At 37.9% G+C, this 15,097-nt stretch overlaps 1 protein-coding gene across 1 annotated transcript in view; it reads right to left on the reverse strand.

Annotated features, from left to right (window-relative positions):
- Nucleotides 1–15,097, reverse strand: part of cacna1aa (calcium channel, voltage-dependent, P/Q type, alpha 1A subunit, a) — a 149,318-nt gene that overhangs the window by 96,992 nt on the left and 37,229 nt on the right. Inside the window, exons 2-3 of the mRNA XM_055152342.1 lie at nt 12,273–12,378; nt 10,919–11,058 (exon numbers count right to left, since the gene is read on the reverse strand). Coding sequence (XP_055008317.1) covers nt 10,919–11,058; nt 12,273–12,378 — 246 coding nt within the window. The remainder of the gene's footprint in view (nt 1–10,918; nt 11,059–12,272; nt 12,379–15,097) is intronic.

Genomic DNA, 15,097 nt, shown 5'->3' on the forward strand with positions numbered 1-15,097 from the left:
GCTATAGATAGTGTATTACAATTACTAATACTTGATACTGACATTTTTGTAGCTGATAAGTCAAGACTTTGATTTCAAACAGGAAAATATTGATGAAATTTGGTTTAGAAATGCTGAAATTCACAATATAATTTAAATTTTAAGCTTTTAAGAAGATGATTTGCAACATTTAGACTTAATTTTGTACTCCTTTAATGTGAATTTTGTCCAAAGGATTTTATAATTTGACGTTAAAAAGTAAAAATTCTTGTCCTTATATGCCTGGTTTGTAGGGATGTAACAGTATCCAAATCTCACGGTACAATATTATCACGATATGCATCTCACGGTACGATATTTGTTGCAATATTTTGCAGAGGCTGATATAATTATAGATAGGACACGTTTTTGCTTTTAAAATACCCTGACAAGATTTTGATGTGAATTATTACAGTCATAATCCCATGAATTCAAGCAAAAAACATATTTCTTCATGTTGTCTGCGCTGAAATGAATCATGGGATATGTAGTTCCCGATGTTTATAAGCTGTTGCTACTGTAAAACCATGCATTTAAGCAAAGGAACTTGTGATTCGATATATTTTGACAGCCCACAAGACTCTTGACGATTCAATATCACGATATTTCGGTTATTGTTACATCCCTAGTTAACATGAAATTCACAATATAATTTAAACTTTAAGTTTTTTAGATGATTTGCAACATGTAGACTTAACTTTGTACTCCTTTAGATCGTCTTAGTGTAAATTCTATCCAAAGAATTTTATAATTTGAGATTAAAAGGTAAAAATTAATATGCTTGTTATGTAGTTATTATCACTCAAATAATGTTACTTTATCCACATGAAACACAATTAGCAGTAGGCTATGTTAAATACTTAATCATACTCAAATGGAATACTTATTTGTCATGACGACATCCAAAATTTGTCAAAATATTCAATCATTTCACCAACGCAAACATAATATTGGGTCATGAAACCAGAAAATGAATATATATATATATATAGTTTATGGTGTAAGGCTAAAAAAATTTGGAAAATCTATAAATGGAGATTTTTTTTCTAATATTTGTGATTACAATTAGATTTGAGATTTGTGTTTTAATAGGAAGATTGTGTTCAAATTTCACATTTTAAACACAACCAGGACCATTAAGACTTGAAAGAAGACTGAAATAGGAACTTCTAACTAATACAAGACTCATGCATTTCAGAACATGTTTGTAGAGCTTTAAACTACCGAATTTGGCAAGATATTTAGTTGTTTGCTGAAGAAATCATGTTATCTAATTGCAATCTAAATGCTATTTACAACTATTCAAATTACAATTTTGTTTTGAGTGTGATTAAAGCTACTATATTACGCAAAACTGGTTAATGTGAGCTTATAAAGTTATAATGTTGTTGTTACCTCATCAAAAGCAGACCTGGAGTTGTGTTTTGTTCCATTCACACATGGTTGAGTAATCCATTATTATTAGTCTGTTTATATCTTAAAGCTCAAAATTCTCTGCTCCACCTCATGATGTCATGAATAGGGGTGTGAAAAAATATCAAAATATCAATATATCGTATCTTTTAATGTGATGATACAGTATCAAGTCGAGAGTCTCAAATCAAGAATATTTTTTGGTGTATTTTACTAAATTATTTTGTTACAGTGCCACAGGTTTGTTGCTTGTTCAGACAAAGGAAGCTCGTTTATGCAGCACATTTGACATTTTCACTGTTTTGAGGATTAAAACAGGCGTGTTTCATATGATCTTTGCACAAGAAGTGGTTTAACAAAGACTTTTAGTATCACAGCCATGATTAGGCTTTATTTTTTTACTGAACTGTATCAAATCGATTTGAAATATATCGTATTTTTCAAGTTAACGGCTTCCTTTTCTCCAGTAGAGATACGATAAAAGGTAATTCTAAAATAAAATTAAAATCATCCAAATGATTCCTGAGCTCTTCCTGTATTACCTCATGACATCACAAGTTGAAACACAGTATTTTCTGTTTTAGAGAAGAACTCAGCCTAGATATGCAGGGTTTGTGTGTTAAAAATGAATGAAACAAAACAGAATCCCAGGTATATTTGCGATGAGGAAACAAGATTACAACAGAGATCAGAAAATAGCGTAAAAGAGGCCCTTTAATCTTGCAGCCCTGACAATTCTTCATAAAAAACAGCCAATTACTCATAGTTTAACGTAATCCTCCATGTGAGATTTTGACAACAGCTTGAATTCAAATCAAATTATCAAAAATAATCGCGATGACCATGACGTAACCCGTACAGTATAAACCTCGCCGAGCTATTCCCAGCATCCTCTTGGTCATAAACAGTGTCAGACAGGAGCGGCAGTCCCTCATTCACAACCTCGTCTCCACGGTTACAGGGCCCTCTCCCATTCACAAGTGTCTCCATGGCAACAGGGACTTGGGCTCATTGATAGAATCTTGATATCACCTAGGTAACAAGGCCAGGGGGAGGAGCCAGAGTAATTGTTTTTCCACACAACGGAGTATTTCGAGAAGATAAACAGCCACTTAGCGAGGAGACGAAAACTGACACAAAGCAGAAGATAAATACATGGAGTGAAGTCATATTTTTTAATGGTGGCACCGTGAAGCCCCCCTTCTGCTGTTCTATCTTTACCTCTCGAGCCGTTTTAAAAGGCGCTGCGCGTCGATTTCGGCTTCCACGTACAGGTGACATTTTGAGGGCTTTTCACCAATCAGAAGATATAATATTGTGCTTTAAATTGTCACGGTATTGCTATGGTAACAGCCCTACTTTTTCATCACGCTGAACCCTATGGACTCTCTTATCTCATTCCCTTTGATTCAGTGCATGCTGCAATCCCCCACAGAGCTGTTAGTTCTTTGCCTGGTATGTCCCACAGTATGGCATTAAACGTATCTATATATAGTAAATCAATAGTGTACTAGTATATGTTTACGTCCCAGTATTTTGCTCTACCCACTCTGTTGTTTACATGCTCTAAATGTAATTTTATTATTATTTGTGACAGTGACAATAAATCTTTGAATCTTGAATTTCGCATTTACATATTTACACAGCTGTTTTTATTGTTCTTATAGAAAAAAAAAAAAAGGAAAAAAAGGAGAGGTTCAAAATTAGGGATTAGTGATTTCTGTGTTTTGCCTCTTCCGGCACCTAAAACAGATAATGGCCATTTCCCATTTTCGTGACTTAAACTGTGATGCTGGGCTTTTGCGCTGCATATGGACTGAACCAGGACTAAACCAGGACTGAACAGGTCTAACTAAACCTGCTCTAAACCAGAATTGAACCAGGACTAAACCAGGACTGAACAGGTCTAAACCTGCTCTAAACCAGAATTGAACCAGGACTAAACCAGGACTAAACCAGGACTGAACAGGTCTAAACCATCTCTAAACCAGAATTGAACCAGGACTAAACCAGGTCTCAGTCCTGGTCTCAGTCCCGGTCTGGTCCCGATCTCAGTTCCGGTATGGTCCCGGTCTCAGTCCTGGTCTGGTTCCAGTCTGGTCCCGGTTTCCTGATCACCCGACGGTCTACGCGAGCGCACGTCCAGGACAATCCCGACACTCCTTGTTCAGTTCTGGTTTAGTCCTGGTTTAGTTCTGGTTTAGTCCCAGGTTAGTCCTGGTTTGGGACTGAGACCGGGACCGGACCAGGACCAAGACCAGGACCAGAACTAAGACTGGGACTGAGACTAGGACTGAGACCCGTTTAGACCTGGTTTAGAGCTGGTTTAGAGCTGGTTTAGACCTGTTTTAGTCCTGGTTCAGTCCTTGTTCAGTTCAGCATCACAGTTTTAGTCACGGAAAAGCGAAATTCATTTAAACACAAAACCAAAAAATGAAAAAACTAATTGTTATCTGTTTTTTTCCTTTTGGTTTTGGAGACAAATGATGAAGAAAATTGTTGTTTTTTTTCATTTTCTTATTTTTGGTTTATATTGAAAAATGGATACATGGATTTAAATGTTATGTCTTAGCAGTTCCTACCCCAAAGAAGTGAAATACCCTTCTTTAACAAACATAATTCTGATGATTTTGGTGCTCAAACTACATCATATGAAAAACCAGGCAGCCTGAACAGTAGGCCTGCAGAGTATGAACACTGACTCTTGAATGATTGGGGAAAGGCAATCACTTGACCACTATGGGAAATCAACATTATAATCCCAATCCATACTATCAATTTTCATTTGTAATCAATGCCAGGACAGGGGAGAAAACAGGAGCAGATGGCGAGGGAGGGGAAGGATGCGAGGGGATGTAAACTAAGTGTAATTGGACTAGCAATCAATAAAGCACATAAAGTAGCTTACTCCCCAGGCCAAATCACTTTACGACAACACAACGGCTCTGGACACGTACATTTCCAGTTTCCCTGTTCTGTCCTTGGGTTTCAGAATGATAAATAAATAGGGACCGTTTCTGTAGTGATTAACAATTTACAAGGAAATGTTATATCTTTTGAATGTTAAGAGTCCGGGTCTTTAAATTTTTGCGTATTATAACGGGAAGCTGAAACCCATGATGTAAACAAAGCTACTCTAGAGTGTTTCTCAACCATGGGTCAGAGTCCTGCACCAGGTCGGGTACCCGCAAAGAGTCGCTGAAACGGGCGGTTGTTGAAACGGGGTCAGGTGAATCAAATGAACGACGAACTGAAGAAAGATACTTGACGTGTGTCCAGGGCGTCCGTTGCCATGGAAACAAGTGTCATTTCTCAGTCTTTTCCCAGAACGATGCCAGACCAGGCTAAGAGAGACTTTAGTTTATTTATTACATAAAACACATCAGCGGAGGTGATCGGCTCAGTGGTTGCGCTCCTTGTTTGCACCTGTTTTAGACCTGGTTTGGACCTGGTTTAAGTCTTGGTTCAGTCTTGGCTTAGGCCTGGTCCAGTCCTGGTGTAGTCCTGGCGGCTCCGCTTGGTAGTTGAGGCGTGTATATATTTATGCTAAAGAAACTGGTTTAGACCTGGTTTAGACCTGGTCAGGTCTTGGTTTAGACCTGGTTCAGTCCCGGTTTAGTAATGGATTAGACCTGGTTAAATCCTAGTTTAGACTTGGTTTAGTCCTGGTTCAGTCCTGGTTTAGTCCTGGTTTAGACCTGGTTCAGTCCTGGTTTAGTAATGGATTAGACCTGGTTAAATCCAGGTTTAGACTTGGTTTAGGCCTGGTTCATTCCTGGTTCAGTCCTTCTGTAGTCCTGGTTAAGACCTGGTTCATTCCTGGTGCAGTCCTGGTGTAGTCCTGGTGTAGTCCTGATTTAGTCCTGGTTTAGTCCTGGTTAAGTCCCGGTGTAATCCTGGTGTAGTCCTGGTGTAGTCCTAGTGTAGTCCTGGTTAAGTCCCAGTGTAGTCCTGGTTAAGTCCTGGTTAAGTCCCGGTGTAGTCCTGGTGTAGTCCTGGTGTAGTCCTGGTGTAGTCCTGGTTAAGTCCTGGTGTAAGTCCCGGTGTAGTCCTGGTGTAGTCCTGTGTGTAGTCCTGGTGTAGTCCTGGCAATCGGCTCTGTGGTTGCGGTGTGTATATATTTATAATCCGCTAATGACACGGCGTAGGTTTAGTCCTGGTTTAGTCCTGGACTAATGGGCTGTCGGACTAATGGGCTGACCCCAATTTATCACAGCCACGGGCGGGTAACGGGTAGAACATTTACGGGTCCGGGCTGGTACAGATTTAACTTTGATATAATCACGGGTTAACAGGCGGGTGTGGTGCTGTACTGCACGGGTGTGGGTCTCCAAAAACGGACCCGTGCCGGACTCTGCCATGGGTACAAGCACCAGAACTTTGTGTGAAGTACTTTGAATTGAAATACTTTCATTTATTACACTGTTAACAATGCTTGCAACAACTAGCATGCTAACAGCACTACTTCCTGTTTGAGATCAAAAAACACTTTAGGCCTGTGCTGTCATTTCAAACTAGATTTTAATACCAAAACACGCATTAGAAGAAGTATTCTCTTAAACTAGTTTTTCTTATATCCATGCGTTTCATAATGATGAAAAATTAGGACAGTTGAAACACCGATTAATAATTTAACACAAAAAATGTATCTGAAAATATAAAACGTAGCCGATAACAGGAAGCTGAAACCCATAAAACGATAAAGACCATTCAGAATCTTTTGAGGAATGGTCAGATTTTGTCTTATTTATGCCATTTTCAGTATCGCTATCTTCTTGGTTTCAATAAATACATACTGCACTGGTTTTAAATACTTGTATTAACCCGCTCTATAAGATGCTGGTGCTTTTATTTTAGTATTTTGAATGTATATCAGTTCCTATTCCTAATACGGAGCTCCAAATTCGCTCTGTAACTAGCAGCCTCGATGAGCTTCATTTGACTGGAGCTGAAAGCAATGGGCAGCAGTCGAGCGCACTACCTCAGCCCACTTCTTTTCCCAGTCTATGCCTCGCCTGCTCCGATCTTAATTTCAGATGTTAAGTGTCATTTGTTCTTTCCTTTGTATGTGATCAGACATCGTCCGCGAGTGCTCCTAAGACAGCGGGAGGGGAGGCGGCGGCGAGGGAGGGAGGGCGGCGGCGAGGGATGGGGGGGCACGTTTGAAATGGAAATGGACAGCGGATCGCGAGGAGAAGGTTCGGCCATAGGTGGGTTGAAAGAGCAGTGCCTGTTTCATGTTCAAAGAGCAGCTAAAAAGCACCCACGACATTTATACAGATCAACAAAGAGATCGAGCGCACGGACGGAGGGAGAGATGTGATGTATGTGATGTATTTATGCTGTGGCCAGTGTAAAACTATAGAAACATCAGCGAGTATAAACAACAGAAACAACGAATGGCGATGAAGTAAAATAGAAACAACAACCGCATTTGTTATCAGGGATGTTCAAGTGCATATGACAGGTTTTCATGCTTTTCTAATTCTATTATATTCTTGTCTTATTTGTCTTTTGCTGTCTTATTTAGCTACGTTTTTAGAATTTATGTTAACCATTTATATTTTTGCTCTTTGTTATTATATTATATTGTGATGTGTGAGCTACTGTGTCCAAATAATTTCCCTCGTGGATCAATAAAGTTTGTCTAAGTCTAAGTTTGGTGGGATAGAACCTGTGGTCAATATTTATCATAGTTTTACAACAGTTCAGTGGCAGTTTGAAGGAAAAAAGAAAAGTACAAAAATACAGGAGAAGGTGAGAGGAAAAAAAGAATGATCAGTAATTACAAGAATTTTTTTTTTTTTTTCCTGACATCCAGCAATAATCAACTCAGTACTCAATACCAATTCCGATACCATGGTGATATTTATAGCACTCTTTCTGTAAACAATAGAATGCCATATTTAACAGTTAAAAAAAAAAAAAAGTACTTTCTTTTATATTACCATGTGGTCTGTGTAATCCCTCAGGGGTCCAGGTAGGTTCCATAGTGGTCCATGGGCGTATATTAGTCTATGTGCTCTTATACTTGTTCTGATACAGCTCAAGATCATTCTAAAGCTTCAGGAAAGGTTCGTTTCTGTCCTGTGAATGTGACTTTTTTAGTATCAATACCTTCTCAAAAGATTATCTAGTTTTGATACTAGATTTAGTATCAATTAGTATCTGATTTTCCAATCTTTCATTCCTTCGGCGATAAAGCTTCGTAAATGGAAAGTAAAATTTGCTATTGTGTCCCTGATGCACTGAGTTTGAATGTCTTTCTTATTTTATTTATTTATAGACTGTGCACAACCAGAGATAAACTGAATTGCCCTTTGGGGTTGATAAAGTTGTTGATTGATTGATTGACTGATTGACATTCTAGATTTTTTTCTCCATGGCCTAAGCACCAAAGTACATTTCTGACATGTTAGAACAGGGGTGGGCAAACTACAGCCTAGGGGCCATATGCTGCCCTTTAATCTTTTTAATCTGGCCCACCAAACTTGAAAAAACAATAATAATAATAATAATTTTCATTGTTTTAAAAGTTATTTCAATAAAAAGTAAATACCGTGGGGCTTGAAAGACGCTTTGTAATGATTTTCAATTACGTGACATTTCAATATTTTTTTGTTCTCTTATGAGGTGGATTACCAACAAACTCCATCCATCTGCTCCTGGTCCGGCCCTTCCGTCAAATTGCAGAACCCTTTGTAGCCCACGAGTCTAAAAGTTTGCCCACCTTGTGTTTGAACCATTTTGCACTCTGAGGACCTCAGGGACCAGCCTCCTGCTGGTGCCCAGAGTCAGGACTAAACACGGGGAGTCAGCGTTTCAGTTTTCTGCAGCAAAAACCTGGACTAGGCTTCCTAAAGATGTGAGACGGGCCTTTACTTTGACGCTGTTTAAATCCAGGCTCAAAATGCTTCTCTTTAGCTGTGCATATTACTGAAAGGTTTTCATTCTGCTCTCTTCTCTCAGTTCTTTTTTAAATTTTATGATGATTATTTATGTTTTGATTTGTTTGTATGGTGATTTTAATGTATTTCTTATTCTGTAAAGCACCTTGAATTACTTGTGTGTGACTTGTGCTATACAAATAAACCTGAATGCCTTCCATATTTTTGACAACCCTAGTCACATCATAGTCCTGAAAAATGTTATTGTCATATGCCACTGGAACCCCACCAAGCTATAAATCTCCATTATAACAGTTTCCAATGGCTCTGTTCACTCCACCTGTCCTCCAGTCTCCCATGCTGTTTTGTATCTTGTCACTGCTGCTGCCATAGCGCTCTTCTACCTTGTGTGTGTGTGTGGGGATGACATTTGCCGGCGACCCAGGCTACGGCGCCCCCTGCAGTTCGGCTGTGTGATCCCTCTGCTGCCTCGCACAGAATGGGGGCTTTCATTAGACTCGCCCTAACACACAGAAACATCTAGAAACACAGGTGGAGGGCACAACCTTGGCATTTTTCATAACAGGATGAGGTAATATAGTGATTTTGAGACTATTTATGATTTAAATTTTGTTCCTCAACTGTGTAAACAGGTTTGTGGACACTAATCAAAACTAAAACTAGTATCGAAACAAAAAAAAGTCTCATTTACAAGCCAGAAATGAACCTTTCCTGAAGCTTTAGAATGATCTTGAGCTGTATCAGAACAAGTATAAGAGCACATAGACTAGTATACGCCCATGGACCACTGTGGAACCAACCTGGACCACTGAGGGATTGCACAGATATAAGACCACATGGGAATATATATTTTTAAATTATCATTATGGTATTAGAATTGGTGTTGAGTATCAGAATTGAGTTAGAAATGCTTGTATTGTGACGACATTAGTCACAAATTAGCATTTCAGACACTGGTGTATGTTTTGATTATCCTATCCTAGTCCTACTTTACCTACATAAGTTCAGTACTTCACTATTTGCTAATAACAACCATTGAAATAGTGTTTTCCATGTAAAATCAAGAAATCATTCTTTCCAAGACAAAACCTTGGAAAGTAGTACTGTGAAATCTTGCCATTTACTGTATTTTTTGGACCATAAGTCACACTTTTTTTCATGGTTTGGGTGGTCCTGCGACTTATACTCTGGTGCAACTTATAAGATTTTCACTCTGACAGCTGCAAGAGGGAGCTCTAGTCTTGTGTGTCAGTATCTGCTGCTCCTGTTACTCCTGTACCACTGTCACTTGCCTCTGTCCTGTCTGTATCATGTCAGTCGATCGCACTACATCGCATTACTTCTGTACCACTGAAAATTTTAAATTTAAGTGACTTCAGTGACAACCAAAACCATCCTGTCGGGATTCAGAAAGGCCAGAATAATTTTAACTGGAACTGATGCTGAGCCTGACGACAGCTACACAGAAGAGGAAGCAGCGCTTAGTTTATCTCCGGAGGTCACGGAGTTAATCAGAAGTGACACCGAGGATGAAGAATTCAGTGGATTTAGTGATTTGGAGTGAGATGGAGAGTTTGGTAAACTTGTTCTGTTCTGTTGTTTATGCTATAGTTATCTGAAGAACTGTTCATATGTGACGTTAACACTCTGTTGTTCTCTGTTCTATTGTTATTATTGTAATTTGCCTTTCAAGATGAAATGTCGGTTCCTGGTCTCTGATTTTATAAAATAAATTTCCCCCAAAAAGTGCGACTTATATATGTTTTTTTCTTCTTCATTACGCATTTTTAGGCTGGTGTAATTTATACTCTGGAAAAATATGGTACAATACTTAAAATGTTACCAAATCACTCTGTTGAGATTTTCCCAAATTGTTACGTCACTGACAAAAACATGATAACCAGCACAGTTTGTTAATCCATAAAACATCACCTGACTACTTCTGACCATTCCTGCACTCACAATTGCTTCCACTGCAAACACATCATCTTGACGGCCCAGTTGCTATATCTCGTTACAACTGATTTCTTTTCATGGTTCATACCTACTGCAGTCAACAGAGGGAGCTCTAATACAAATCTGTGTACTGAAAACATTATTTTAACCTAAAAAAATTATGGAATCCAAATGCAGGTTGACCAAAAGCTGGTTTAAAAGGCTAAAATAATGTATGATATTTTAACTTCAAAATGATCAATAACCAGATGGCTAGACGGAGAGATTGCGCCATGAATTTAGGTAGCTTATTTGACGGCATTTAACTGATTTCCTGTGCTGTATGTCTCTCCCCACTCTTCACCCCATTTACTCTGTACAGTATTAATGAACAGTTTGATTTATTGTAAGGAAAGATTTGGAAATGTTTAAAAAGCCATGTTCAAAAATACAAGGATTTATCTGTATTCACTGTTACTGAATTGAAAACGAGCAAAGGATCATGGTCTATGTAGTTCTGCTTTTGCTTTCTACCACATCAGTCAAATAAATAATGCCCAGGAGTATAAAAGTAAAAAGTTTGAGATATGATGATCTGTATATGAACTGAAAACCATCAATACAAAATGAGATATAGCCCCTACCCTGTGAGAACCACCACGAAGTCCATGACGTTCCAACCGTTCCTCAAATAGGAATTCTTATGGAAGGCAAAACCAAGGGCCAGGATCTTGATTCCGGATTCGAAGCAGAAGATCCCGATGAAATACGGCTCAGTATCGTCCTGAGGAGACACAAGGAAAAACAGAAGCACAGGTTAGAAAACTTCAGAAATGGTTGATTGTTACTGTAGCTTGTTTATCACAAAAATGAATAAAAAAATAAAATCTCTATGCTTCACTGTTCAAATGGACCAGGAGAAAAAATTAATACTTTTGAATTATTTTTGGAATAAAATCTCTTCTGTTTCGGGAAGGGTAAATGAAAGATTAATGGAGCTGTCTAAATGTTTTTATCTTAATTCTGTCACAGTACGCCTCTGTTTTTTTGGTTTCCAATTTGTTTAATACAACAAGCATAAAAAAAAAAAAAAAAAGAGTTTAAAAAGTATTTCCCTCTCTTGATTAATTTGAAGAAAGTTCTACATCAATTCAGATTCAGAGAGGGAATTTACATGAAAAAACTTAAATAAGTACAACATATTTTCAATTTTTTATTGAACCTATTTGGCATAATAATTTCATAATCAAGGCAATAATTTGGAATTTCAAACACGGTAATGTCTATCTTGTCTATAAGTCAGAAGTATTGTTCCAGTTAGGGAAGCACAGATCCAGCCTTTTCCGTTCCGATACTGATTCCGATACTGTAGCTCTAAGTATCTGCTGATGCCCAATTTTAACCGATACCAGTGTAGAGACTGAAAACAGCAATTACTGATCTAAATGTGTAATGTTGTTTATTTATTTATTGTTCATGCTATTATTTTGTTGGCATCAATTTAAAAAGAACAACAACAACAACAACAACAAATCTGAAAATTAACATAAATACATATTTCTATGATTATTTGCCTTGTCTTTGCTGCATGAACAAAAGGAACAGGAAAAAGATAAATCTTATAAACCCTGCTCCCTTCATAGATCAAAAAATTAAACATTTCTTTATGTACCTGTTATTTATCTCTCAGAACTTTGTATGAATAAAAATCTAACGTTATGAGACTAGTCTTATTACATTGATTTATATATAAAATCACCCAAATATCGGCTGAAGCGACGTCCAATTCAGCCAATTTTTCAACATTTGAGCTAATATTCAATACCAGGATCAGTGCTAGTTCCAGTGATTCGAAACCCATGCATTTCTATTAGAGAAGCCCAGTACAAAACTGATCTTGAGTCAGATTTTACAATATTAGTAGTGGACACACATGACAGAACTGAATTTGTTTAAATGTAGTTGTATGTGTGTGTACTGTACATGTGTGTATCTTACCAGGCGCTCTGACAATGGCGTCTTGTCTCCATCAGGCAAATGCTGTTCGAGGGCCAGGACAATGCAGTTGGCAATGATGGTGGCTAGAATCATCCACTCAAATGGAGTAAAGGAGTCAGTCAAGGAACATACCACAATCTGGAGAATAACAATATTATACAACAAAGAGACAATATTTACATTAATCTAACATACATGAACAGTCACACAGACAGTGCCTCCCTCTTTTCTGCTTCACTCGAGGAAAAACTAAAACTAAAACACAACACTACCCACACCAGTCCATCTTTCCCAAAATCAGGGAAAAATTTAGATGTTAAATGTTGTCATCCAACCAAGAAGACGTTTTGTGCTTTTTGTTTGTCCCATATCTCACGTAAACCATCTGTTACTATCAATCAAAACCTATTAACTTTGTATTTGATCCAATCACCTCCTAGCCAGGCTGACGAAACCTAGAGCCTCTGCTCAATTTAATTTCTCTCCAATGACTAGGTCAGGAATAAGAATACACTAGACGGTTCACAAAAACCCAAAAGTGTGAGTTCGGGCACCAGCCAATCAGCGAAGAGCCATACATTCTGTGTTGGCAACGATTCCCAAGATTGAGGATTTAAAGCAGGAACAAAGAGAATGTTTGGTGAATTTTATCAAGGAGAAGATCGTTATTGCCCTTCTTCTTATGGGATTTGAGAAAAGCTTAATATACCAGTTATGTCCGTTACATTCGTCTCGACCAAATAGCAGCGATTTGTTAAATTAAAAAACTACCCGGCTACTGTCGAAGGAACGAATTCTAATGCTGCGAGGTCAGACGGTTTCCACGAAGTGAAACCGGCTGATGAATCAGGCTAATCACCTCCCAAGACACAAACCCAAACCCATTCACATACATACTTTCGTTCTCTCTCCCCTCCCTCCTGCTCTTTTAGTTACATTCTTCCTCCAATCAGATTCAGGATAAGTTTTACTGCCATTGTCAACTCGAGCATAAGTGTTAATCATTCTTAATAAACAATAAATAACTCATTACAAATCAAGGTTTTGTTCATGCTTCATTAAAAATTGACTTTTAGGAGCTTTTAACAACTTATTTTGAGTTTCTTTTCTGGTGCAACTTTACGGTTCGGAATCCGTCATCGTCTTGTTTCTGTAGATAAGTCATGTCCCTGCCTGGAAAGTTCCACAATATGACATTAAACTACTTACTCTACTTCACATTTATTAAATTACAGGTGGGTTTACAGCTCAAAATTCCTAGAAAAGCAGGCATTCTGATTGTGAGAGGGGTTACATCTCCACTTATCTGAGCTGTAACTTGGTCTGGTTTGGTCTACGTGAAGATAGAAAGGTTTAATGCCATACTGTGAAACATTCCAGACAAAGCATGGACATTTCCAAATTTAAGAAGCTAAAAACAATCTACAATTTTGCAAAGAGCTTCCCTGCGTTTTGTTTTTCCTATGCCCAAAATTAAACAAAACCCACGAGAAACACCAAACCAAGCATCTACGGCGATACCAACCCTGAAACCCGAGCGAGACTGACCGCGCCGTCGCAACCTCCTCAAAGTCCTTTAGCTTAAATTAGCCGCCGAGAAACGTAGCCGCGGGCTAATAGGAATACAAAGGAGGGTCTACAGTATATCTTATTGTATATCTAATTGTGGAAGACGCACACACGCGCACTCGCAGGCCCAGTCAGTGGCTTCATAAATCAATGCGCCTGTCTCTTTAAGGTCAAAAGATAAATAGTTACATTAGAGGAGAGAGGGAGAGAGGGAGAGAGGGATGGGTGCACATCTGTACCGGAGATGAATGAGGGATGGTGGAGAGATGTATAGGAAAGGAAGGAACAGACAAGGGCAAAGCTACGTGACTAAGCAAAACGCCGTCGCTACACTCGCTTGGCACGCAAACTGAAAGAGAAAATACAAATAAATGCAATTACGCCTTAAGTAAAATGTATTATCTTTGTTTTAAATCTGGATTTTTTTTTTTTTTTTTTTTTTTTTATTATCCAAAATCAACTCTTGTGAGCTTTAAGTCATGTCATGTTTGTCATGACGACATCCAAAATTTGTCAAAATATTCAATCATTTCACCAACGCAAACATAATATTGGGTCATGAAACCAGAAAATGAATATATATATATATATAGTTTATGGTGTAAGGCTAAAAAATTTTGGAAAATCTATAAATGGAGATTTTTTTTCTAATATTTGTGATTACGATTAGATTTGAGATTTGTGTTTTAATAGGAAGATTGTGTTCAAATTTCACATTTTAAACACAACCAGGAGCATTAAGACTTGAAAGAAGATTGAAATAGGAACTTCTAACTAATACAAGACTCATGCATTTCAGAACATGTTTGTAGAGCTTTAAACTACCGAATTTGACAAGATATTTAGTTGTTTGCTGAAGAAATCATGTTATCTAATTGCAATCTAAATGCTATTTACAACTATTCAAATTACAATTTTGTTTTGAGTGTGATTAAAGCTACTATATTACGCAAAACTGGTTAATGTGAGCTTATAATGTGAGTTATAATGTTGTTACCTCCTCAAAAACAGACCTGGAGTTGTGTTTTGTTTCATGCACATGTTTGAGTGATCCTGTATTTTTAGTCTGTCTACATCTCAAAAGCTCAAAATGCTCTGCTCCACCTTGTGATGTCATGCAGTCAATTGGTAGTAGGGATGTAACAATAATCGAAATATCGTGATTTCGTATCGTCAGAAGTCTCACAATAATATCGAGAGCTGTCACAATATATCGAATCACAAGTTCCTTTGCTTAAATGCAGGGTTCTTTAGTA

The sequence above is a fragment of the Boleophthalmus pectinirostris genome, unplaced genomic scaffold (genome assembly GCF_026225935.1).
Source record: "Boleophthalmus pectinirostris isolate CB_2022bp ecotype Guang Dong unplaced genomic scaffold, ASM2622593v1 HiC_scaffold_17, whole genome shotgun sequence".
Lineage (NCBI taxonomy): Eukaryota > Metazoa > Chordata > Actinopteri > Gobiiformes > Gobiidae > Boleophthalmus > Boleophthalmus pectinirostris.